This window comes from Hypanus sabinus, chromosome 30, assembly GCF_030144855.1.
Source record: "Hypanus sabinus isolate sHypSab1 chromosome 30, sHypSab1.hap1, whole genome shotgun sequence".
Taxonomy (NCBI): Eukaryota; Metazoa; Chordata; class Chondrichthyes; order Myliobatiformes; family Dasyatidae; genus Hypanus; species Hypanus sabinus.
The window spans coordinates 41,519,394-41,542,895 of record NC_082735.1 but is presented as its reverse complement, the minus strand read 5'-3'; the positions used below and the strand labels follow the sequence as shown (position 1 = coordinate 41,542,895).

Here is a 23,502-nt window from a genome sequence, read left to right as displayed (position 1 = left end):
GCTGCGGCTCCCTGTTGCTTTGGGAAATAATTGGTCTTTTGCAGCATCCGCGCCCATGGGGGCCAGGTTGAGGGAGGCTTAAAAGCAAGGCTGTTTAGTTCGAATAAAGTTATTCGACTGCAGTTTACTGACTGCGTGAGCACACCGCTACAACGTGTTTTTATCGCTATTAATATACGTCACCACTGCCAATACCTGACACCTGTCAGTGCGCGATTTCTTTAATTTTTCGATCCAAGGTAGGCCAACTATGGAGAATTCTAAAAAAAGAAAAGTGACTGAAGAAAACAGAACGTTTAATGATACGTGGACAGATTCATTTGCTTTCACTGTTGACAAGACTGGTTTACCGGTATGCTTAATATGCAATGAGAAACTAGCAAACAACAAAAAGTCAAATGTTGCAAAGCATTTCTAGAATAAACTCGCAGCCTTTGCTCAAAAATATCCGGATGGAGATGAGAGAAAAAAAGCCGTTTCGGAACTGATGCGGAAGGTTGATCTGAGCAAAAATCATTTCAAGCAATGGATGAAGTCTGGAAAACCAACGACATACGCTAGTTATATTGCCGCTCAGGAAATAGTCAGGCACGGGAAGCAGTTTACAGATGGTGAATATATAAAAGAATCTTTCATTAAGATTTCAGAACATCTATTCACGGACTTTAAAAACAAGAGTGAAATTGTGCAGAAAATCAGGGATATGCCCCTCTCTGCAAAGACTGTCAAAGACAGAACCATAAAAATGGCAGAAGACATCACCAGACAGCAAATTAAAGACATCAATTCAGCTGTGGCCTACTCGATTGCCTGTGACGAGTCTAAAGACAAAGGTGATATTGAACAAATAGCGTTGTTCTGCCGGTATGTAAACTCTGCCGGGCCACAGGAAGAACTGATTGAGTTGATACCTCTAAAAGACCAAACATGGGGGGGGGAGAACATCTGTGAGGCTGTCTTGAATTGTTTAAGAGCCAAAGGAATAAAGACTACCCACCTGGTGTCAGTAGCTACTGATGGGGCACCGAATATGACGGGAACGCACAAGGGAATTGTGGCTTTACTGCAGAAGTCGCTGGACAGAAAGCTGCTGATTTTTCACTGCATCTTGCACCAAGAGGCACTGTGCGCTCAAACATTTCCTCCGGAATGCACAGAAGTAATGGATGTTGTCATTCAGATTGTCAATAAAATAATGGCAAAAAGTTTAAATCACCGTCAATTCCGTTTGTTACTGGACGAGCTGGAAAGCACATATTCTGATCTCCTGCTGCACGACAAAGTCCGGTGGCTGTCCAGAGGGGAGGTGCTGAAACGCTTTGTCGCGTGTCTGGAAGAAGTGAAAACTTTCCTGGGCAGCAAAGGGCTGGAAAAGCTACACTTCATGGTAGACATGACAGCGCACCTGAACACGCTGAACACAGCTCTTCAGGGGAAAGGACGTACAGCCCTACACATGTTGGAGGAGTTTTGGCATTCGAGCGCAAGTTGACAGTGCTTGCCAGAGATTGACAGAAAGGCACTTTGTCTCACTTCCCCAATTTGAGAGAGTTCAAACAAGGTCACGACATGATAAGTTCGGAGTATTTACATTCTGCAATCATCGCAATGCAAACATCGTTTGGGAAACGCTTCTGTGAGTTCAGAGAGGAAAAAAACACATTATCCTTCCCGGTCACTCCCCCAAGCATCGATTCATCTCTACTGAATACGACTGCATTGGCAGGTGTGAGTAAACCTGATCTTGAGATGGAACTGGCCGAAATAGCCGACAAAGACATATGGGTGTCCAAGTTTAGACGCTTGACAGCAGACCTTGAAGATGTTGCCCGTCAGAAGGCCGTTCTTGCTCAGAATCACAAATGGAGTGATATTGCAAACCTCCCTAAACCGGACAAACTTGTGTTCGAAACATGGAATGCTATCCCCGACATTTATGTAAACATTAAAAAGTATGCGCTTGGAGTCCTGTCGATCTTTGGATCCATATATGTATGTGAGCAGGTGTTCTCCAACATGAACTTTATTAAAAACAAACATCGTGCACGCCTCACAGATGACAGCTTGCGATCCTGTGTAAAGATGAAGGCGACGTCATACAGCCCTGATGTGCAGATGCTGTGCGCTGAGGTCCAGGAGCAGAAATCCCATTAACCAAGTATGATACATATTTTAATTGCCTATTATTTTAGTAATATTCATATTTTTTCATTGTTCAGTGAAATAGTCCTTTTATTTTTCAGGTTGACAGCTGGCTGACATTATTTTTGGTTTGCTGCTGGCGGAAAATTTAAGTTCAGCGCTTTTCATAAATACAAGAAGAACTCAAATAGACATTGAGTATTTTACTTAAAAGTAACCTTCAACCCAACGTCTTTTTTTCGGAGTTCAAAATGTTTTTGTTGCATGCAGAAATGTAATTTCGTTTTCTCTGCAGGAGTTCATCAATTTCATAAATGCAACACATTATAGTTTGTTTATACATAGCATAAAGGCAAAAAAAAAACGTTGTATGCAGTGTTATTTCATTTTAAATGTCAAACGGGTTTTGCGGCTCCCAGTGTTTTCTTTTCTGTGGGAAACGGGTCCAAGTGGCTCTTTCAGTGGTAAAGGTTGCTGACCCCTGACATAAGAGAATCAGAAGTAAGAGCTGGAATAGGCCAGTGGGTCTGTTATGCCTGCTTGGTCATTCGGTTCCATAGCTGATTTGATCATTGCTTCAATTCCACTTTCCTTCCTGTTTTCTACAACCAACAATGTTTCTATCATTCAAATGTGTCTGTTTCATGCCTGAATATATTCAAGGATGCATCCAGGACTATCTGGGATAGATAGAATTCCAATGGTTTTTGATACTTTGAGAGAATAAATATTTCCTGAATGACCACTCGTTCTACCTGGAGAGGAAACATTCTTTTAATATCTACCCTGCCAAGCTTTCTTATATAGTAGGATTAACTCTTACTCTTCTAAACTTCAATGTACAAACTCAACTTGTTCCTCATAATACCACCTCTTTACCTGAGCCATCAGTCATGTGTGCTGCCTTTAAATTGCCCCCAGTGTAAGCAGTGCATTCCTTAAATTTGGAGATCAATGAAAATGATTCAAGTTGTTTCAGCAGCATTTTGTACATTCCTACTTTTGTAGTTTGTTCCCTTTGCAATAAAGGCCAATGTTACATATGTCTTCTAAATTACCAGCTGAATTTGCATGCTTTCTGTTTTACATATGCAAGTAAAAACACACATCCCTTGGTACATTGTTATTCTTTTCTTTGTGTTACAGTGGTGTGGCATCATTGTAACATTAAATAGACTGTTAAATAGTTCCCTAGAATGGTAAGATAGACCCTTGCTTTTACAATTTACCTGGCTATGATCTTTCACCTTGTTGTTTACCTGTGCTGCACTTCCTTTGTAGCTGTTACACTTAATTTTGCATTGTTATTATTTCACCTAGTTTTGCCTCAACGCACTGTGTAATGATCATATCAAGTCATCAAGCTTATTGTCATTTCGACCATAAACTGCTGGTACAGTACACAGTAAAAATGAAACTATGTTCCTCCAGGACCCTGGTGCTACATGAAATACAAAACTACACTAGACTATATGAGACAGCACAAGGCTACACTAGACCATGTAAAACATAAAACTGCACTAGACTGCAGACCTGCACAGGAATACATAAAGTGCACAGAACAATGCAGGATAGTACAATAATTATATAAATAAGACAATGGGCACAGTAGAGGACAAATTACAATATAATAATAAATGATGTAGATGTCAGACTAGGCTCTGAGTATTGAGGAGCTTGATGGCTTGGGGGAAAAAACTGTTGCACGGTCTGGTCGTGAGAGCCCGAATACTTAAGTACCTTTTGCTGGATGGCAGGAGGGAGAAGAGTTTGTGTGAGGGGTGCGTGGGATCCTTCACAATACTGTTAGCTTTGCGCGTGCAGTGTGTGGTATAAATGGCTGTAATAGCGGGAAGAGACCCTGATGATCTTCTCAGCTGACCTCACTATCTGCATTAGGGTTTTGCGATCTGAGACTGCATCTATATGAACAGTATGCTTCTCTCTGTATCTTGGTATATTTGACAATAATAAACTAATTTTTAATATATGCAAGGATAATAATGAGCAGCATTAATATGTACATTGTCTTCATGTTTTTATATAGAGTAATAAAGAACCTGGGTGGCAGGGTGGAGGTATGTCTCCACCAAAGGAGGTATAAGTTGCTTCTTTCCTCTACCAGCTGCAGGTTGCCCTTGGGCAAGGTGTAGCACCTGTTTAGCTCCCCTGTCAGGGCCATGTGAAGCCACGAGAGCAGCTGCTGCATATCGCAAGTCCTGGTTATGCGACCACTGATGCCAAACAGACAATTTCTGAATAGTATTGATAATGACTGGGGTCACCTACCTTGTAAAGACACTGCCCTGAAGAAGGCAATGGCAAACCACTTCTTGAAGCCAAATTTTCCAAGCACAGACATGGTCATTGAGACTATGATTGCCTACTTCGTTTGACATGGCACATGATGATGATGATGAATAAAGAGCAAGAGATTTTGCCCCAAATAACATACATCCTTATTAAAACATGTTTATTATCTTTTTTTAAAATTTAGAGATATTTAGAGATAAAATGCAGAAAAAGCCCTTCCAGACCAAAAAGCAACCCACTTATTTAACCCTAGCCTAATCATGGGACAATTTATAATGACCAATTAATCTACTAGCCAGTGTGACCTCGGACTGTAGGAAGAAACTAGAGCACCAGGAGGAAACCCACACGTTGACAGGGAGAAACATGCAAACTTGTTAAAGATGGCTTTGAAATTGAACTCCGAGCTCTGCCCCAAGCTGAAATAGCGTTGTGCTTACCTCTTTGCTACTGTGGCACCCAAATTGTTCAGTTTTAAATTTTTCTAGCTTTTATATTAGTTTATTTGTTGTTTAAAAACATTTTGATTCCTCTCCAGTGTTAATTTAGTTGGCAGAGATCAAGTTTCTACAGTTGCAGCACAGTCACTTTTGCAATAACCCAAATCTGTTTAAAGCTACTAAAGTTCTTTGTCATAAGTTATTTGCCTTGACCACATTTATTTGGTAACTCTCTCATTTGCTGGTTATGATTTTCTGAAGAATAGTTTGGCGCATTTTTCTTATTTTCTGTGTTAAATAGATTAGTCAACAGCTTCCTGAATTATAACCTTGTAATGTAAAAAAATCTATTTTGACACTGTTGGTGAAATTTGATATGTGCAAGCATGAAGTTCCTGAAATTTTGACTTATTCAAGAGTGCCAAGAACATTTCATGAGGGTGGTCCTGGCAGCAGAATCAGCACCCCAGCAGTAAGATGATTCTGAATCATGCATCATTGAAAATGCATGACTTTTTAAATTGATGATGAAAGTCTCCTTTTTGAAGTTCAAAGTACATTTATTGTAAAAGTACATTCATATCACTGTATACAACCCTGAGATTTATTTTCTTACTGTCATTCGCCATAAATACAAAGAATCAATGGAAGACCCCACTCAACAAGATGGACAAGCGATCAAAGGTTCAAGGGTCCAATTTAATGTCAGAGAAATGTATACAATATACATCCTGAAATGCTTTTTCTTCGCAAACATCCACGAAAACAGAGGTGCCCCAAAAAATGAACACCACCCCGAAGTCCCCACCAGCTTTCTTCCTCCCACCCCAAAGTCCCCACCAGCTTTCTTCCTCCCACCCCAAAGTCCCCACCAGCTTTCTTCCTCCCACCCCAGTCCCCACCAGCTTTCTTCCTCCCACCCCAAAGTCCCCACCAGCTTTCTTCCTCCCACCCCAAAGTCCCCACCAGCTTTCTTCCTCCCACCCCAAAGTCCCCACCAGCTTTCTTCCTCCCACCCCAGTCCCCACCAGCTTTCTTCCTCCCACCCCAAAGTCCCCACCAGCTTTCTTCCTCCCACCCCAAAGTCCCCACCAGCTTTCTTCCTCCCACCCCAAAGTCCCCACCAGCTTTCTTCCTCCCACCCCAGTCCCCACCAGCTTTCTTCCTCCCACCACAAAGTCCCCACCAGCTTTCTTCCTCCCACCCCAAAGTCCCCACCAGCTTTCTTCCTCCCACCCCAAAGTCCCCACCAGCTTTCTTCCTCCCACGTTTAAGCTTGAAAAAGACAAACTGTGCAAGAGAAAAAAGATATAAGTGATAAATATCAAAAAAATGAGATGAAAAGTAGAAAGTAACAGATTCAGTAGGTCAGGCAGCATCCATGAAAGTGAATGAACAGTCGATATTTTGGGCGAGACCTTTCTTCAGGACTGGAAAGGAAGGGGGAATATGCCCCCTTTTTATTCTGGTATCTCCTCCTTTCCTGAAGCAAGGTGTTGGCCTGAAATATTGACTGTTTCCATAGATCCTGCCTGACCTGCTGAGTTCCTCCAGCATTTTTTGTCAATGAAATGCAAAAAAATTCTCTAACATGTAATATTTTGGAAAATGAAGGCTTTGGAAATCTAAGATTTGCTCTTTTCTACTGACATGCTAATGCAGGCGACATAAAATAAACATCAAAACTAAATTTATATAAAAAATCTAGGGACTTTTACAGAGTACCGTATGCCTTGGACTCAGTTATGCAGTTTTACATGGATATGATAATTATTTACCTATCAAGAGACTGCTACTTAACTGTAGTTATTTTTTTAATCTCTTGTTACAGATTCCTGGATTTTGTGAAGGAAGTTCAAGCATTCCCTTCATTCAGGGTCGTGTCAATTGTAACATCATTGTAGGTTACAAATCTGTTTATCGCATATGCTTTGGTCTGGCTGCTTTCTTCTTCTTGTTTGCCTTACTGATGATCCAAGTGAAAAGCAGTAAAGGTCCAAGAGGTGTTCTACAGAATGGGTGAGCTACTTCAAATAAAAGAAACTTATTTGTTCAGAATCTTTAGTAACAGCATCAGATATGGAATTTGCCAGATTACATGAGTTCACAAAATACCATTCTTACTAGTGTACAGCAAAAGGTTAAAGGTTGAATATGCTAAAGGCAGGAACATTTCAAAATAGAGAAGGCCATGTTTGGGGTTCAATTACATTAAAGTTCAAAGTAAATTTACTATCAAAAAACATGTTGTTGTTGTCAGGTGCCATCAAGTTGTTGTTGACTCATGGCAACCTTATGGATAGTTGCCCTAAATGAGTTTCAATCCTCGCAAAGGCAGCTCATTGTTGATAATGTTGCATTCGTAGCTCTCCTTATGGTGTCCATCCATCTGATTGGCAGCCTTCCTCTCTTCTGTGGTCCTCCACCTTGCCAAGCATGATATCCTTTTCCAGGGAGCTGTTTCTTTGTTTGATGTGCTGAAAATTACGATTGGTGGAGTCTTGTCATTTGAGCCTCCAGAGAGAGATGTGGTTTGATCTCGTTGTGGACCAATTCGTTTGTTCCTTGAGAGGTCCACGAGATGCATATGTCACCAATCACAACCTTGAGATTGATTTTCTTGTGGGCATACTTAATAAATCCATAATAGAATAATGACCATAATAGGATCAATGAAAGACTGTACCAGTTTGTGCATTTAGCCAGTGTGCAGAAGACAACAAGCTGTGCAAATACAAAAAGAAAGAAATAATAAATAAATAAGTAATAAATATCAAGAACATGAGATGAGGATTCCTTGAAAGTGAGTCTTTAGGTTGTGGGAACATTTCAATGATGGGTCAAATGAACTTGAGTGAAGTTATCCCCTTTGATTAAGAGCCTGAGGGTTGAGGATTGGCAAGTGTACCTGAACCTGGTAGTGTGAATACCATAGTGTGAAGACTCCTGTGCCATCTCTTCCCTGGTGGTGGGAGGGTCTCTGACCGATGTTGCTTTCCTGCACCAATACTTAATGGTAGGGAGGGCTTTACCCATGATGGACTGGGCCATATTCAATACTTTCTGTAAGATTTTCTGTTCAAGGTTTCCACACCAGGCTGTGATGCAGCTAGTCAATATTCTCTCCATGACACATTTATAGAAGTTTTAGATGTTATGCTGAATCTTCGCGAACTCCTAGGAAGTAGAGCCACTGCTGTGCTTTCTTTGTAATTGCACTTGTGTGCTGTACCCAGGGCAGGTCCTCTGAGATGATAACGCTGAGGAATTTAATGTTACTGACTCTCTCCACCTCTGTAGTCTAGTACATAGACCTCTGCTCCTGAAGACAGTAATCAGTTCTTTGGTCTTGCTGACATGAGTAAGAGGTTGTTGTAGCACTACTCAGCCAGATTTTGAATCTCCCTCTCATGTGCTGATTTATCACCACCCTTGATTTGGCTTATTACAGTGCTGTCGTCAGCAAACTTGAATATGACATTGGAGCTGTGCTTAGCCACACAGTCATAAATGTAAAGTGAGTAGAGCAGGTGTCAAAGTCGAATCTGAATAAAACTCGGGAGACCAGCTTCTTATAGTTACCACAGTTTATTGTGCACCCTCCTGCAGGAGTTTGAGACCCAGTTGTCAGAGGGAAGGCACATAAGTACAGCCACCATCCGACAAGTGGGCCCACTCTCTCTGGTTACAGCTGTATATTTATACATAGTAAGCCCCATACATTACTGTTGCAAGATGTTATTTGAACTGGTACGCCCACCAAGTCTGTTGGTGTGAAACTTAGTTACAGATAAGAGAGTCTGCTAGATGAAGGCTTAATTACAGGTGGATGTGCTGTCCAGTCCTTATCAGTTATTCCCTTTGCTAGGCCCTGACTTAATTACAGATGGATGTTCCTTCCTGCCCTTTTTGGTGAGTCCTCCTCTTCCTACTCAAACAAGGATACAATGTACAATGTTATCAAACTTTCAATGTCTCTCTGCAAGCCAAGGAGAATTGGTAATGAGCCTGTCTTAGCTGGCTCCTGAAGGCAGACTTCACTTAAGTTCAAAAATTCCTATTCAGTCCCAATTATTCTTTTAGCCACAGGTTACATAGGTTCAAAATGATTATTTTAATATCCCCCAGTTCCTCACAGGGGCTGAGCACCCAGCCTTGTGGTGCACCTGTGCTGATGGAGATTGTGGAGGAGATGTTGTTGCCAATCCAAAATGACCGGGGTCTGCAAGTAAGGAAATTGATGATCCAATTGCACAAAGAGGTCTTGAAGCTTATTGATTAGTTTTGATGGGGTGATGGTATTGAATACCCAGCTGTAGGCAATAAAGAGCATCCTGATGTATGTATCTTTGCTGTCCAGATGTTTCAGGATTGAGTGAAGAGCCAATGAGATAGTATATGTTGTGGATCTGTTGTTCTGGTAGGCAAATTGGAGTGGGTATACGTCACATCTCACGCAGGAGTTGATATAATTCATCACCAGCCTCCCAAAACATTTCATCACTGTGGATGTAAGTACTACTTACTGGATGATAATCATTGAGGCAGGGTATTATGTTCTTCTTAGGCATTGGTATAATTGAAGCCTTTTTGAAGCAGATTAGTACCTCAGACTGCAGAAGCGAGAGTTTAAAGATCTCAGTAAACACTCCAGCCAGTTGATCAGAATAGGTCTTTAGTACCCCGTCAGAACCAGATGTTTTTCGTGGGTTCACCTTTCTGAAGGCTGCTTGCATGCTGACCTCAAAGACTGAAATCACAAGATCACCGGGAACTGTGGGTGTTTTCCTGCATGTTTTAATGGTCCAAGTGAGCATGGAGGGCATTCAGCTCATTTAGAAGCAAAGCCCTGTTGTTGCCTATGTTTCTTGATTTTACTTTATAACAGGTGTTAGCATTCAAGCCCTGCCACAACTATCAAGCATCACTGGTTGATTCAAGTTTAGTCCGGAATTGCTACTTCATCCATGAGATGGCTTTGCAGAGATTGTACCTGGACCTCTTGTGACTATCTTGGTCATCAGACTTAAATGGCTGTGATCTGGCCCTCGGTAGATTGTGGTTCTCACGGTTTATCCAGGGCTTTTGGTTAGGGATCAAAGATGCAAGTAAGATGAAATTTTAGGTTATTTCACCACTTCTGTGTGTCCAAATTTGTTTTCCAGCCAATGGCATTGTCTGTGCTATAACTTAGGCAAAATGGTATCCAATTCTCAACATCCTCAAACTGTGGTATGAGATGAGCAAAGTAATTTGATTTGGAATTTGTTTGAGAGAAATATTGTTTGAGATGAAGAAAATAGCTGCTGTAATGAAGCTGTGGATCTAATAAACCCATGAAGCATAGTCCTCCTAAATATGCTTTATCTATATGGGCATCTGATTATATCAATCTATGGAAATAACCCAACAAAACTAAGTCTGCTATACAAAAGGACAATATTGCAGTTGCAGAATGCTTGAGTTAAAAATCAAAGTGCTGAATTACTCAAAGGTGACAGCATAAGTAAAGTCCTAAACAGTTATTACACCTTCAGAACAAGCCCTTTGCCCAAGCATATTCACACCAATCTTCAAGTACCCATTTACACCAATTATGCACTATCTCTGTATTGTTCTTCCCAGAGTACAATGTTCACCCACACCCAAGGAGAAATTTTGTCATTAATCCACTAACCTGTATGTTTTTGGGATGTGGGAAGATCTTGGAGGAAACACACGGAGTCACAGGGAGAACATGCAAATTCCTCAAAGGAAATTGGAATTGAACCTGAGTTGCTGGACCTGTGAGGCAGCGACTCAACTAGCTCTACCACCCTACATGAAAAGTTTAGAGATGAATATCTTTTCATTAAAAAAATTAGGAAAAAAACAAGAAAGGTCTGCCTTTATATTGTGATATTTCTTTCTAGAATGATGATTGAAAACTTTTGGATTTTGTGGCTTTTTTTCTTTTCTCTAATCCTTATCTCTTGGGATATTCATCATTTGTCTCTGAAATCTGAGTTTAATAAGGAAATTATGGAAATTGAGTGATAGATATATTTTACATGGACCTCAGTAAGGATTTTCACAAGGTCCTGCATGGTAAAGTATTCTGGAATTTCTAAACAGAGCACAAGGGATTTAAGGCATTTTGGCAAACTAGATTCAAAATTGGCTAGGTGATAAGGAGGCAAATTATAGTTGTGATGGATATTCTCTGACTGGTAATCTGTATCAAGTGATGTACCATGGGAATTGGCACTGGGGCTTTTGTTGTTTGTAATGCTTATAAATGACCTAGATACAAAAGTATGAGTGATAATTTGGTTGGCAACATAAAAAATGGTGGAATCTTTGATAAAAAGGCAGTTGTTTTAAGATACAGTGAGTCATGGATCATAGAAACATAGAAAACCTACAGCATAATACAGGCCCTTCGGCCAACAAAGCTGTGCCGGGCATGTCCCTACTTTAGAACTACCTAGGTTTTACCCAAAGCCCTCTATTTTTCTAAGCTCCATGTAGCTATCCAGGAGTCTCTTAAAAGACCCTATCGTTTCTGTCTCCACCACTGCCACTGGCAGCCCATTCCATGAATGCACCACTCTCTGCGTTTTTAAAAAAAAACTTAAACCTGACATCTCTTCTGTACCTAATTCCAAACACCATAAAACTGTGCCCTCTCGTGCTAGCCATTTCAGCCTTGGGAAAAGGCCTCTGATCATCCACACAATCAGTGCCTCTCAATATTTTGTACACCTTTATCAGGTCACCTCTCATCCTCCGTCACTCCAAGGAGAAAAGGCCAAGTTCACTCAACCTATTCTCATAAGGCATGCTCCCCAGTCCAGGCAACATCCTTGTAAATTTCCTCTGCACCCTTTCTATGGTTTCCACGTCTTCCTGTAGTGAGGCGACCAGAAGTGAGCACAGAACTCCAAGTGGGGTCTGACCAGGGTCCTATATAGCTGCAACGTTACTTCTCAGCTCATAAGCTCAATCCCACAACTGATAAGGCCAATGCACTGTATGCCTTCTTAACCACAGAGTCAATCTGCGTAGCACTTTGAGTGTCCTATGGACTCGGACCCCAAGATCTCTCTGATCCTCCACACTGCCAAGAGTCTCACCATTAATACTATATTCTGCCGTCATATTGGACCTACCAAAATGAACCACCTCACACTTACCTGGGTTGAACTCCATCTGCCACTTTTCAACCCAGTTTTACATCCTATTGTAGCGATGTACTACATACAGAGCTAGAAACGACGACTAGTCGTTTTGAGACTAGTTTATTCAAACCGCGGTGCTGGCTTTTAATCCCTAGCTCGCGCCCTCTCCGGGTGGAAATGACATCAGAGGTGCATTACCAAAGTCTCTCCCTGTGCGTGGGCTATTTGTGAGTCAGTTCGCCTGCGCAGACATAACCCCCCCCCCCCGCCCCAGAACCGGCGATACACCCCCCAATGTCCACAGACTGGATCAGCCTCTGTTTGGGAGGTCTGCCTCTGTGCTGTGGTGCCTGAACCTCGACCGGCTGCGCCAAGTCCACATGGGTTGGTTTGAGTCGGTCCACCGTGAAAACCTCCTCTTTCCCCCCAATGTTTGGAATGTACGTGGACCCGTTGTTGATCACCTTGAACGGCCCCTCGTACGACCACTGTAGTGGTGCCCGGTGTGCGCCCCTTTGTACAAACACAAACTTACAGTTCTGCAGGTCTTTGGGTACATGAGTCGGGGTCTGTCCGTGCTGTGAAGTCAGTACGGGGGCCAGGTTGCCGAGCCTTTTGTGTAGTCTGTCCAAGACTGCTGCGGGTTCTTCCTCTTGCCCCCTTGGGTCTGGTATGAACCCTCCTGGGACGACCAGGGGTGCACTGTGCACTAACTCGGCCAACGAGGCGCGCAGATCCTCTTTGGGTGCTGTGTGAATTCCAAGCAGGACCCAGGGAAGCTCATCCACCCAGTTAGGTTCTCTCAGGCGGGCCATGAGAGCTGACTTCAAGTGACGGTGGAAGCGTTCCACTAGTCCGTTCGACTGTGGGTGGTAGGCAGTTGTGTGGTGTAACTGCATTCCCAACAGGCTGGCCACAGCCTACCACAGGCTGGAGGTGAATGGGCGCCTCTGTCAGAGGTAATGTGGGCCGGTACCCTGAAGCGTGCTACCCAGGTTGCAATCAGCACTTGGGCACAGGAATCGGCAGATGTGTTGGTGAGTGGGACCGCCTCTGGCCATGTCGTGAACCGGTCTACCATAGTTAGGAGGTACTGCCCTCCTCGTGACACTGGTAGGGGGCCCACGATATCAACCACGATGAATGTGGTTGAACCTCCGGCGGGTGGGTTTGAACTTCTGTGGCAGGGCTTTAGTGTGCCGCTGCACCTTGGCTGTTTGGCACTGCGTGCACTGGCCCATTTGCTGACCTGTTTGCGAAGTCCGTGCCACGCGAACTTGCTGGAGACCAGCCGGACGGTCGTCCTGATAGATGGGTGCGCCAAACCGTGTATAGAGTTGGAAACTCGCCGCCTCCAGGCTGCCGGGACGATGGGGCGAGGTAGCCACATCACACAGGAGGGTCCTCTCACCTGGGCCTACGAGAATGTCTTGCAGCTGCAAACCCGAGACTGTGGTCCTGTAGCTGGGCATCTCGTCGTCTGCCTGCTGCGCCTCCGCCAGTGCTGCATAATCCACCCCCAAGGACAGGGCCTGGATAGCTGCTCTGGAAAGTGCGTCCACCACGATGTTGTCCTTTCCCGAGGCATGCCGGATGTCCGTCGTGTACTCGGAGATGTAGGACAGATGTCGCTGCTGGCGAGCCGACCGGGGATCTGACACCTTCGTGAACGCGAAGGTCAACGGTTTGTGGTCCGTGAACGTGGTGAATGGCCTGCCTTCTAAGAAGTACCTGAAATGCCAGATTGCCAGATACAGTGCCAACAGCTCCTGGTCGAAGGCACTGTATTTGAGTTTGGGTGGTCGTAGGTGCTTGCTGAAGAACGCCAGAGGTTGCCAGCGCCCCTCGATGAGTTGCTGCAGCACCCCACCGACTGCTGTGTTGGATGTGTCCACTGTGAGGGCAGTAGGAACGTCCGTTCTGGGGTGCACCAGCATCGCAGCATCTGCCAAGGCTTTCTTGGCTTTAACGAAAGCGGCCGTAGCCTCTTCGTCCCAAGTAATGTCCTTGCCTTTACCCGACATCAGGGTGTACAAAGGGCACATGGTACAGGCTGCTGAGGGGACTGTGTTTGACTGTGTTGGGCCGGGCAAAATGGCGGATCGCGTCTACCTTGGCGGGCAGAGGTGTTGCCCCGTCTTTGGTAATCCTGGAAGTCGACGGTGTTGAGACTGAACCGGTATTTGGCTGGGTTGATCGTGAGGCCGAAATCACTCTGGCGGGAGTAGAGCTGGCAGAGGTGGGACAGATACTCCTGATGACTACTGCTGGCTATGAGGATGTCGTCCAAATAAATGAACGCAAAGCCCAGGTCGCGTCCCACCGCATCCATCAGCTGCTGGAACGTCTGTGAGGCATTCTTCAGGCCAAACGGCATTCGGAGGAACTCGAACAGGCCGAACAGGGTGTTAAGTGCAGTTTTGGGGATGTCTTCAGGGTGTACTGGACTTTGATGGTATCCCCGGATGAGGCCTACTTTGGAAAAGATTCTTGCCCCGTGCAGGTTTGCTGAAAAGTCCTGTATGTGCGGCATGGGGTAGCGGTCTGGAGTTGTAGCCTCGTTCAGTCTGCGGTAGTCGCCGCATGGTCTGCAGCCCCCGGCTGCTTTGGGCACCATGTGCAGGGGGGAAGCCCATGGGCTGACGGACCTCTATACAATCCCCAATTCCTCCATCCTCTTGAACTCCTCCTTCGCCAGGTGGAGCTTTTTCAGGGGGAGCCTTCGTGCGTGGGCGTGGAGGGGTGTTCCCTGGGTCGGGTTGCTGTGCTGTACTCCGTGTCTGGGCATGGCTGCCATGAACTGCAGTGCCAGAATCGATGGAAAGTCCGCCAGGATTCTGGTGAATTCGTTGTCCCGACAGTGTGATGGAATCCAGGTGTGGGGCCGGCAACTTGGCTTCACCCAGGGAGAACGTCTGGAAAGTCTTGGCATGTACTAGTCTTTTCCCTTGCAAGTCGACCAGCAGGCTGTGAGCTCGCAAGAAGTCCACCCTCAGGAGTGGCCAGTGTGAATTCCCACGTGAACCGCTGGCGCCGAACTGCGGCTGCACTGTGCGGATGCCGTAGGTCCATATCGTGCTGCTGTTTGCGGCCCTCAGGGTGGGTCCTGGCTTCCTGTTGTGGGTGTTGTACCCTGTCGGTGGTAAGACGCTGATTTTCACTCCTGTGTCGACCAAGAAATGGCGTCCTGACTGTTTGTCCCAGACGTAAAAGAGGCTGTACTGGTGGCCAGCTGCCATAGCCATTAGCAGCAGCTGGCCCTTGCAGGGCAGGCGACAACGGCAGGCCTCTGTGCCCCACCACTGGTGATAGAAACACCACTGTTCACTGTCCTCCTCACTCCTGCCTCTGTGTTTTGTGTGCCCGCCGCCGGGCCTGCTGTTGGGCGCATGGCCTGGTAATCTGATGGACGGACGCCACGCTCTGCCTCTTGGCTTTCCACAGCACGTCTGCCCGGCCCGCCACCCTCCAGGGGACGCTGATGTCCAGCAGCAGATGTACGTCCTTGGGCAGCTGCTCTAGGAACGCCTGCTCAAACATGAGGCAGGGCTTGTGTCCGTCAGCCAGGGCCAGCATCTCGTTCATTAATGCTGACGGCAGCCTGTCTCCCAAACCGTCCAGGTGCAGCAGGCGGGCACCTCGCTCACGCCTTGAGAGGCCAAAGGTCCCTATGAGCAGCGCTTTGAATGCTTCATATTTGCCTTCTTCTGGGGGCGACTGTATGAGATCCGCAACCTGGGCGGCTGTCTCCTGGTCAAGGGCGCACCACTGTAATAGTAACGCGTGGAATCAGAAGAGATCTGCCGAATCTGGAACTGGCTTCTGCTTGGCTAAACCACACGTGTGGTTGCAGCGTCCAGAAAGTCGGCAGTTTTAGCGAAACTGCGTGAACAGATGAAGAGCCGGTCATCTTTGGTCCAAATCCTGTTTGGACTGTCGGGGTCACCAATGTAGCGATGTACTACATACGGAGCTAGAAACAACGACACGCAGTCGGTAAGTCGTTTCAAGACTATTTTATTCAAACTTCATGGCGCTGGCTTTTCATCCCTAACTCCTGTCCTCTCTGGGCGGAAATGATGTCAGGGGTGCATTACCAAACGCGCGGGCTTTCTGTGAGCCGGTTCGCCTGAGCAGAAAGTGGGTCGCCACACTATCAATATCCCCTGGTAACCGCTGACAGCCTTCCACACTATACACAACACCCCCAACCTTTGTGTCATCAGCAAATTTACTAACCTATCCCTCCACTTCCTCATCCAGGATATTTAAAAAAAATAACAAAGAATAGGGGTCCTAGAACAGATCCTTGAGGCACACACACCACTGGTCACTGGCCTCCATGCAGAATGTGACCCATCTACAAACATTCTTTGCCTTCTGTGGGCAAGCCAGTTCTGGATCCACAAAGCAATGTCCCCTTGGATCCCATTCCTCTTTACTTTCTGAATAAGCCTTGCATGGGGTACCTTATCAAATGCCTTGCTAAAATCCATATACACAACATCTACGGCTCTTCCTTCATCAATTTGTTTAGTCACATCCTCAAAATATTCAATCAGGCTCGTAAGGCACGACCTGCCTTTGACAAAGCCATGCTGACTATTCCTAATCATATTATGCCTCGCCAAATCCTCTCAGGATCTTCTCCATCAACTTACCAATCACTGAAGTAAGACTCACTGGCCTATAAATGGTATTTGTACAAGTACATAAGAGTAAAGAGATGTGGGCAAATGGATTTAATATAGATAGGCATTATGGTTGGTGTAGATAAGATGGACCGAGAGGGCTAGTTTCAGTGCCATACATCTTTATGATTATAGTACCCAAATTAATAATTTATCAGGTAAATTTATTAGTTATAAATAGTGTTATAGTTACAAGATAAGAGACCAGTAATTTATAACAGCAGAGTGTAGAAATGTTTTTCCAGAGAGTAGTGCATCTCTGGAATTCTCTGCTCTAGAATGAGGTGGTATCCAAAGATATATTTAAGGTGGCAATAGATGATCCTTAATTCCTCAAGTTTTCCAATATGGTGGAGCTGGCACAGAAGAGGAGGTAAGGTCAGCATAGATGAACTATGATCATACTGAATGACGAGGCAAGCTTGAGGGACTGCTCCATTGTTGTTATGTGTATTCTTTCTATTTTAAACAAGCTTTATTTGGTGAATTATCATATTGGTGGTAATGAGCATATTTCATTTGAGAGCATAATGATTCTAATGGCTCTTCTAGGTTCTGGTTCTTCAAATTCCTGGCCTTGGTGGGAATCACTGTTGGTGCTTTCTTCATTCCCGAAGGGACATTTACAACAGGTATTGTTAAAAAAAAATCATCTTTATACAGAAATTCATATAAAAGTTATTTGTAATGCATTAATATATCATATGGCTATATTAAAATTAGTAAAAAGCAAGCAATCATCATTTGTTCTCTTCGTGAGGTTCAGTCCTTTAGTATGTAGACCAGCAATCAGTGAATCAGATATTTAATTTCTTCAGGTTTGTGAAAATAAGATGATGGCCAGAATGATTGTTTATATTTTCACCCCTAATGCAAGTATTGGGGTGAAGTAAGTTTAAAACTATAACTCTAATAGCCTATTTTTTTTCTCTCCCTCTGCAATCTATGTGGAACAGGCTCGAACAACTGAATGATTAGTAAGTTTGCAGATGACATGAAAGTTGGTGGTGTTATGGATAGCAGGGAAGATTGTTTAAGCTACAACAAGACACTAGATGGGATAGATAGTTGGATGGAACATTGGCAGATATATAACCATATAACAATCACAGCACGGAAACAGGCCATCTTGACCCTCCTAGTCCGTGCCGAACCCTTAATCTCACCTAGTCCCACCTACCCGCACTCAGCCCATAACCCTCCACTCCTTTCCTGTCCATATACCTATCCAATTTTACCTTAAATGACACAACTGAACTGGCCTCTACTACTTCTACAGGAAGCTCATTCCACACAGCTATCACTCTTTGAGTAAAGAAATACCCCCTTGTGTTTCCCTTAAACTTCTGCCCCCTAACTCTCAAATCATGTCCTCTAGTTTGAATCTCCCCTACTCTCAATGGAAACAGCCTGTTCACGTCAACTCTATCTATCCCTCTCAAAATTTTAAATACCTCGATCAAATCCCCCCTCAACCTTCTACGCTCCAATGAATAGAGACCTAACTTGTTCAACCTTTCTCTGTAACTTAATTGCTGAAACCCAGGTAACATCCTAGTAAATCGTCTCTGCACTCTCTCTAATTTATTGATATCTTTCCTATAATTCGGTGACCAGAACTGCACACAATATTCCAAATTTGGCCTTACCAATGCCTTGTACAACTTTAGCATTACATCCCAACTTCTGTACTCAATGCTTTGATTTATAAAGGCCAGCGTTCCAAAAGCCCTCTTCACCACCCTATCTACATGAGACTCCACTTTCAGGGAACTATGCACAATTATTCCTAGATCTCTCTGTTCCTCTGCATTCCTCAATGCCCTACCATTTACTCTGTATGTTCTATTTGGATTATTCCTGCCAAAATGTAGAACCTCACACTTCTCAGCATTAAACTCCATCTGCCAACGTTCAGCCCATTCTTCTAACCGGCATAAATCTCCCTGCAAGCTTTGAAAATCCACCTCATTATCCACAACACCTCCTACCTTAGTATCATCGGCATACTTACTAATCCAATTTACCACCCCATCATCCAGATCATTTATGTATATTACAAACAACATTGGGCCCAAAACAGATCCCTGAGGCACCCCGCTAGTCACCGGCCTCCATCCCGATAAACAATTATCCACCACTACTCTCTGGCATCTCCCATCTAGCCACTGTTGAATCCATTTTATTACTCCAGCATTAATACCTAACGACTGAACCTTCTTAACCAACCTTCCATGTGGAACTTTGTCAAAGGCTTTGCTGAAGTCTATATAGACTACATCCACTGCCTTACCCTCGTCAACATTCCTCGTAACTTCTTCAAAAAATTCAATAAGGTTTGTCAAACATGACCTTCCACGCACAAATCCATGCTGGCTACTTCTAATCAGATCCCGTCTATCCAGATAATTATAAATACTATCTCTAAGAATACTTTCCATTAATTTACCCACCACTGATGTCAAACTGACAGGTCTATAATTGCTAGGCTTCCTTCTAGAACCCTTTTTAAACAATGGAACCACATGTGCAATACGCCAATCCTCCGGCACAATCCCCATTTCTAATGACATATTAAAGATCTCCGTCAGAGCTCCTGCTATTTCTACACAAACTTCCCTCAAGGTCCTGGGGAATATCCTGTCAGGACCCGGAGATTTATCCACTTTTAAATTTCTTAAAAGCGCCAGTACCTCCACCTCTTTAATTGTCATAGGTTCCATAACTTCCTTACTTGTTTCCCACACCTTAGACAATTCAATATCCTTCTCCTTAGTGAATACCGAAGAGAAGAAATCATTCAAAATGTCTCCCATCTCCTTCGGTTCCACACATAGCTGACCACTCTGATTCTCTAAGGGGCCAATTTTATCCCTCACTATCCTCTTGCTTTTAATATAACTGTAGAAACCTTTTGGATTTACTTTCACCTTATTTGCCAAACCAACCTCGTATCTTCTTTTAGCTTTTCTAATCTTTTTCTTAAGATTCCTTTTACATTCTTTATATTCCTCGCGCAATTCCTTTACTCCATGCTGCCTATATCTATTGTAGACATCCCTCTTTTTCTGAACCAAATTTCTAATATCCCTTGAAAACCATGGTGCTCTCAAACCTTTAACCTTTCCTTTCACCCTAACAGGAACATAAAGATTCTGTACCCTCATAATTTCACCCTTAAATGACCCCCATTTCTCTATTACATCCTTCCCATAAAACAACTTGACCCAATCCACTCTCTCTAAATCCCTTCGCATCCCCTCAAAGTTAGCCTTTCTCCAATCAAAAATCTCAACTCTAGGTCCAGTCCTGTCCTTCTCCATAATTATATTGAAGCTAATGCTATTGTGATCACTGGATCCGAAGTGCTCCCCAACACATACATCTGTCAGCTGACCTATCGCATTCCCTAACAGGAGTTCCAACACTGCCCCATCTCTAGTCGGTACTTCTATGTATTGTTGCAAAAAACTATCCTGCACACATTTCACAAACTCTGAACCATCCAGCCCTTTTACAGAATGAGCTTCCCAGTCTACGTGTGGAAAATTAAAATCTCCCACAATCACCACCTTGTGTTTACTACAAATATCTGCTATCTCCTTACACATTTGCTCTTCCAACTCACGCGCCCCATTAGGTGGCCTATAATACACTCCTATCAGTGTTACTGCACCTTTCCCATTCTTCAATTCCACCCAAATGGCCTACCTAGAGGAGCTCTCTAATCTATCCTTCCAAAGCACCGCCATAAGATTTTCTCGGACAAGCAATGCAACACCTCCTCCTCTGGCCCCTCCTACTCTATCACACCTGAAGCAACTAAATCCAGGAATATTTAGTTGCCAAACACACCCTTCCTGCAACCATGTTTCACTAATAGCTACAACATCATAATTCCAGGTATCAATCCACGCTTTAAGCTCATTCACCTTTCTTACAATGCTCCTAGCATTAAAATAGATACATTTAAGATACTCTCCATCTCCTCCTCTCTTTCCATCCCTAACAATGCATTCAAATTTATTATCCTTTTCTTTCTTCTCCCCTACATCTTCGGGCTGAGCGCATCCCTTCTCCATCACCTGCCTTTCCTCCCTCACAAACTGTCTAATTACTTGCTCCACTGGTGAACTAACCTCCTCTCCCATAGTCTCCTCAAATAGTCTCCCGCCCCCCCCATCTTACTAGTTTAAAGTCCGCCCTGTAGCCCTAGCAAACCTCCCCGCTAGGATATTGGTCCCCCCACGATTCAAGTGTAACCCGTCCTTCTTGAACAGGTCACTCCTGCCCCAGAAGAGGTCCCAATGATCCAGAAACTTGAATCCCTGCCCCCTGCTCCAATCCCACAGCCACACATTCATCCTCCACCTAATTCTATTCCTACTCTCACTGTCGCGTGGCACAGGCAGTAATCCCGAGATTACTACCTTTGCGGTCCTTCTTCTTAACTGCTTTCCTAACTCCCTATACTCTCGTTTCAGGACCTCTTCCCCTTTCCTTCCTATGTCATTGGTACCTACATGTACCACGACCTCTGGCTCTTCACCCTCCCACTTCAGGATATCTTGGACGCGATCAGAAACGTCCCGAACCCTGGCACCAGGGAGGCAAATTACCATCCGGGACTCCCGGTCACCTCCACAGAAACGCCTGTCTGAGCCCCTGACTATTGAGTCCCCTATTACTATGGACCTCTTTCTTCTAACCCTACCCTTCTGAGCTACAGGGCCGTCCTCTGTGCCGGAGGCTCGGCCACTGTCACTCCCACCAGGTAGGCTGTCCCCCCCAACAGTACTCAAACATGAGTACTTATTGTCAAGGGATACAGCCACTGGGGTACTCTCTAGTACCTGCCTCTTCCCCTTCCTGACTGTAACCCACCTATCTGCCTCCTGTGGTCCCGGAGTGACCACCTGCCTGTAACTCCTCTCTATCACCTCCTCAGTCTCCCTGACCAGGCGAAGGTCATCGAGCTGCAGCTCCAGTTCCCTAACTCGGTCCCTCAGGATCTGCAGTTCGGCGCACCTGGCGCAGATATGGACGTCCGGGAGGCTCGGAGACTCCAGGATCTCCCACATCCGACACCGAGAACAACAAGCTGCCCTCACACTCATACCTCCCAAATAACTGAAAATACAAGAACTAAAAGATAAGCCTACTGTGCCCTCTTCCGCCTAAGCCCTCTGAGCCCAAGCCCTACACTCTGCTCCCGGCGCACTCCGCTGCCCGCAAACGAAGCTGCCCGCTTCTTAAGGCGGCGTTCTTTATATATCTTCCCTCCTTCCCGGGCCTCCTTCACGCGCCTGCGCAGTCCCGCCTCTCAGAACTCCGATCTGAGAAGCAATTGGACAATTTGAAAATGGCCGCTGCCGCACTTCCTCTCAAGCCTCGCTGTCCTCTTCCAAAAGAGAACTACCTCACTTAGTATCTCCTTTATATATCTTCCCTCCTTCCCGGGCCTCCTTCACGCGCCTGCGCAGTCCCGCCTCTCAGAACTCCGATCTAAGAAGCAATTGGACAATTTGAAAATGGCCGCCGCCGCACTTCCTCTCAAGCCTCGCTGTCCTCTTCCAAAAGAATGATTTAACAAGTGAGAGGTGATGTACTTTTGGGAAATCAAATAGGGTTATGTCACACATATCTATATGGTAGGGGACCAATTGATGAACAGAGGGACCTTGGGGTTCAAGTCAATTGTTCCTTGAAAGTGGCAGCACAGGTTGATGGGGGCTAAAGAAAGGATATTGCATGCTTGCTTTCAAAAGGTGGCACATAGAATTTTAAGTTGGGATGTCATGTTGTAGTTGTACTAAACCTTGGTTAGGCCACACTTGGAACAATGTGTGCAATTCTGGTCTTGGCACCATAGGAAGAGTATAATTGCACTGGAGCAAGTGCAGAGGAGATTCACGCAGGATATCTCCAGAATTGAAGAACTTTAGTTATGGGGAAAGATTACATAAATTGGACATATTTTCCGAGCAGCAACAAAAGAGAGTGATCTCATAAATGTGCATAAAGCTGTAAGAGAATTATACAAGGTAGATAGAATCTTATCCCATTGTAAGAAAATCAAAACCAAGTGAGCATAAATTTAAAGTGAGAGAAATAAGGTTTAAAGGAGATTACAAGGGAAAGGTCTTGAATAGGTGAGGAACAGGTGGATATGGCTCTAAGAGTTTTTTGAGGAAGTTATCAGGAAAGTGGATAAAGGCAAGGCAATAGATGTTGTCCTCTTGGACTTTAGTAAGGCATTTGACAAGGTCCTACATGGGAGGCTGATAAAGAAGGTTCAGCTGCTCAATATTCAGGATGAGATAGTAAACTGGTTAGACATTAGCTTTGTGGGAGAAGCCAGAGAGGGGTAGCTGAGGCTTGCCTCTGTGATTGGAGGTCTGTGACTAGTGGTGTGCACAGAGATCAGTGCTGGATTCTTAGTTGTTTGCATCTATATCAATGAACTGGATGATAATGTGGTTAACTGGGTCAGCAAGTTTGCAGATGACACTAAAGCTGGGGGTGTAGTGAACAGTGAAGAAGGCTATCGTGGCTTGCAGAGGGATCTGCATCAGCTGGAAAAAAATGGGCTGAAAAATGGCAGATGGAATTTAAACAACAACACACACAAAATGGTGCTGTGTTCCACCAGCATTTTGTGTGTGTTGTTGTTTGAATTTCCAGCATCTGCAGATTTCCTTGTGTTTGCAGATGGAATTTAATGTAGACAAGTGCGAGGTTTTTCACTTAGGTAGG

At 44.6% G+C, this 23,502-nt stretch overlaps 1 protein-coding gene across 1 annotated transcript in view; it reads left to right on the top strand.

Annotated features, from left to right (window-relative positions):
- LOC132383609 (serine incorporator 1-like) overlaps window positions 1-23,502 on the top strand; it is an 86,913-nt gene that overhangs the window by 31,579 nt on the left and 31,832 nt on the right. Inside the window, exons 3-4 of the mRNA XM_059954811.1 lie at window positions 6,727-6,914; window positions 17,299-17,378. Coding sequence (XP_059810794.1) covers window positions 6,727-6,914; window positions 17,299-17,378 — 268 coding nt within the window. The remainder of the gene's footprint in view (window positions 1-6,726; window positions 6,915-17,298; window positions 17,379-23,502) is intronic.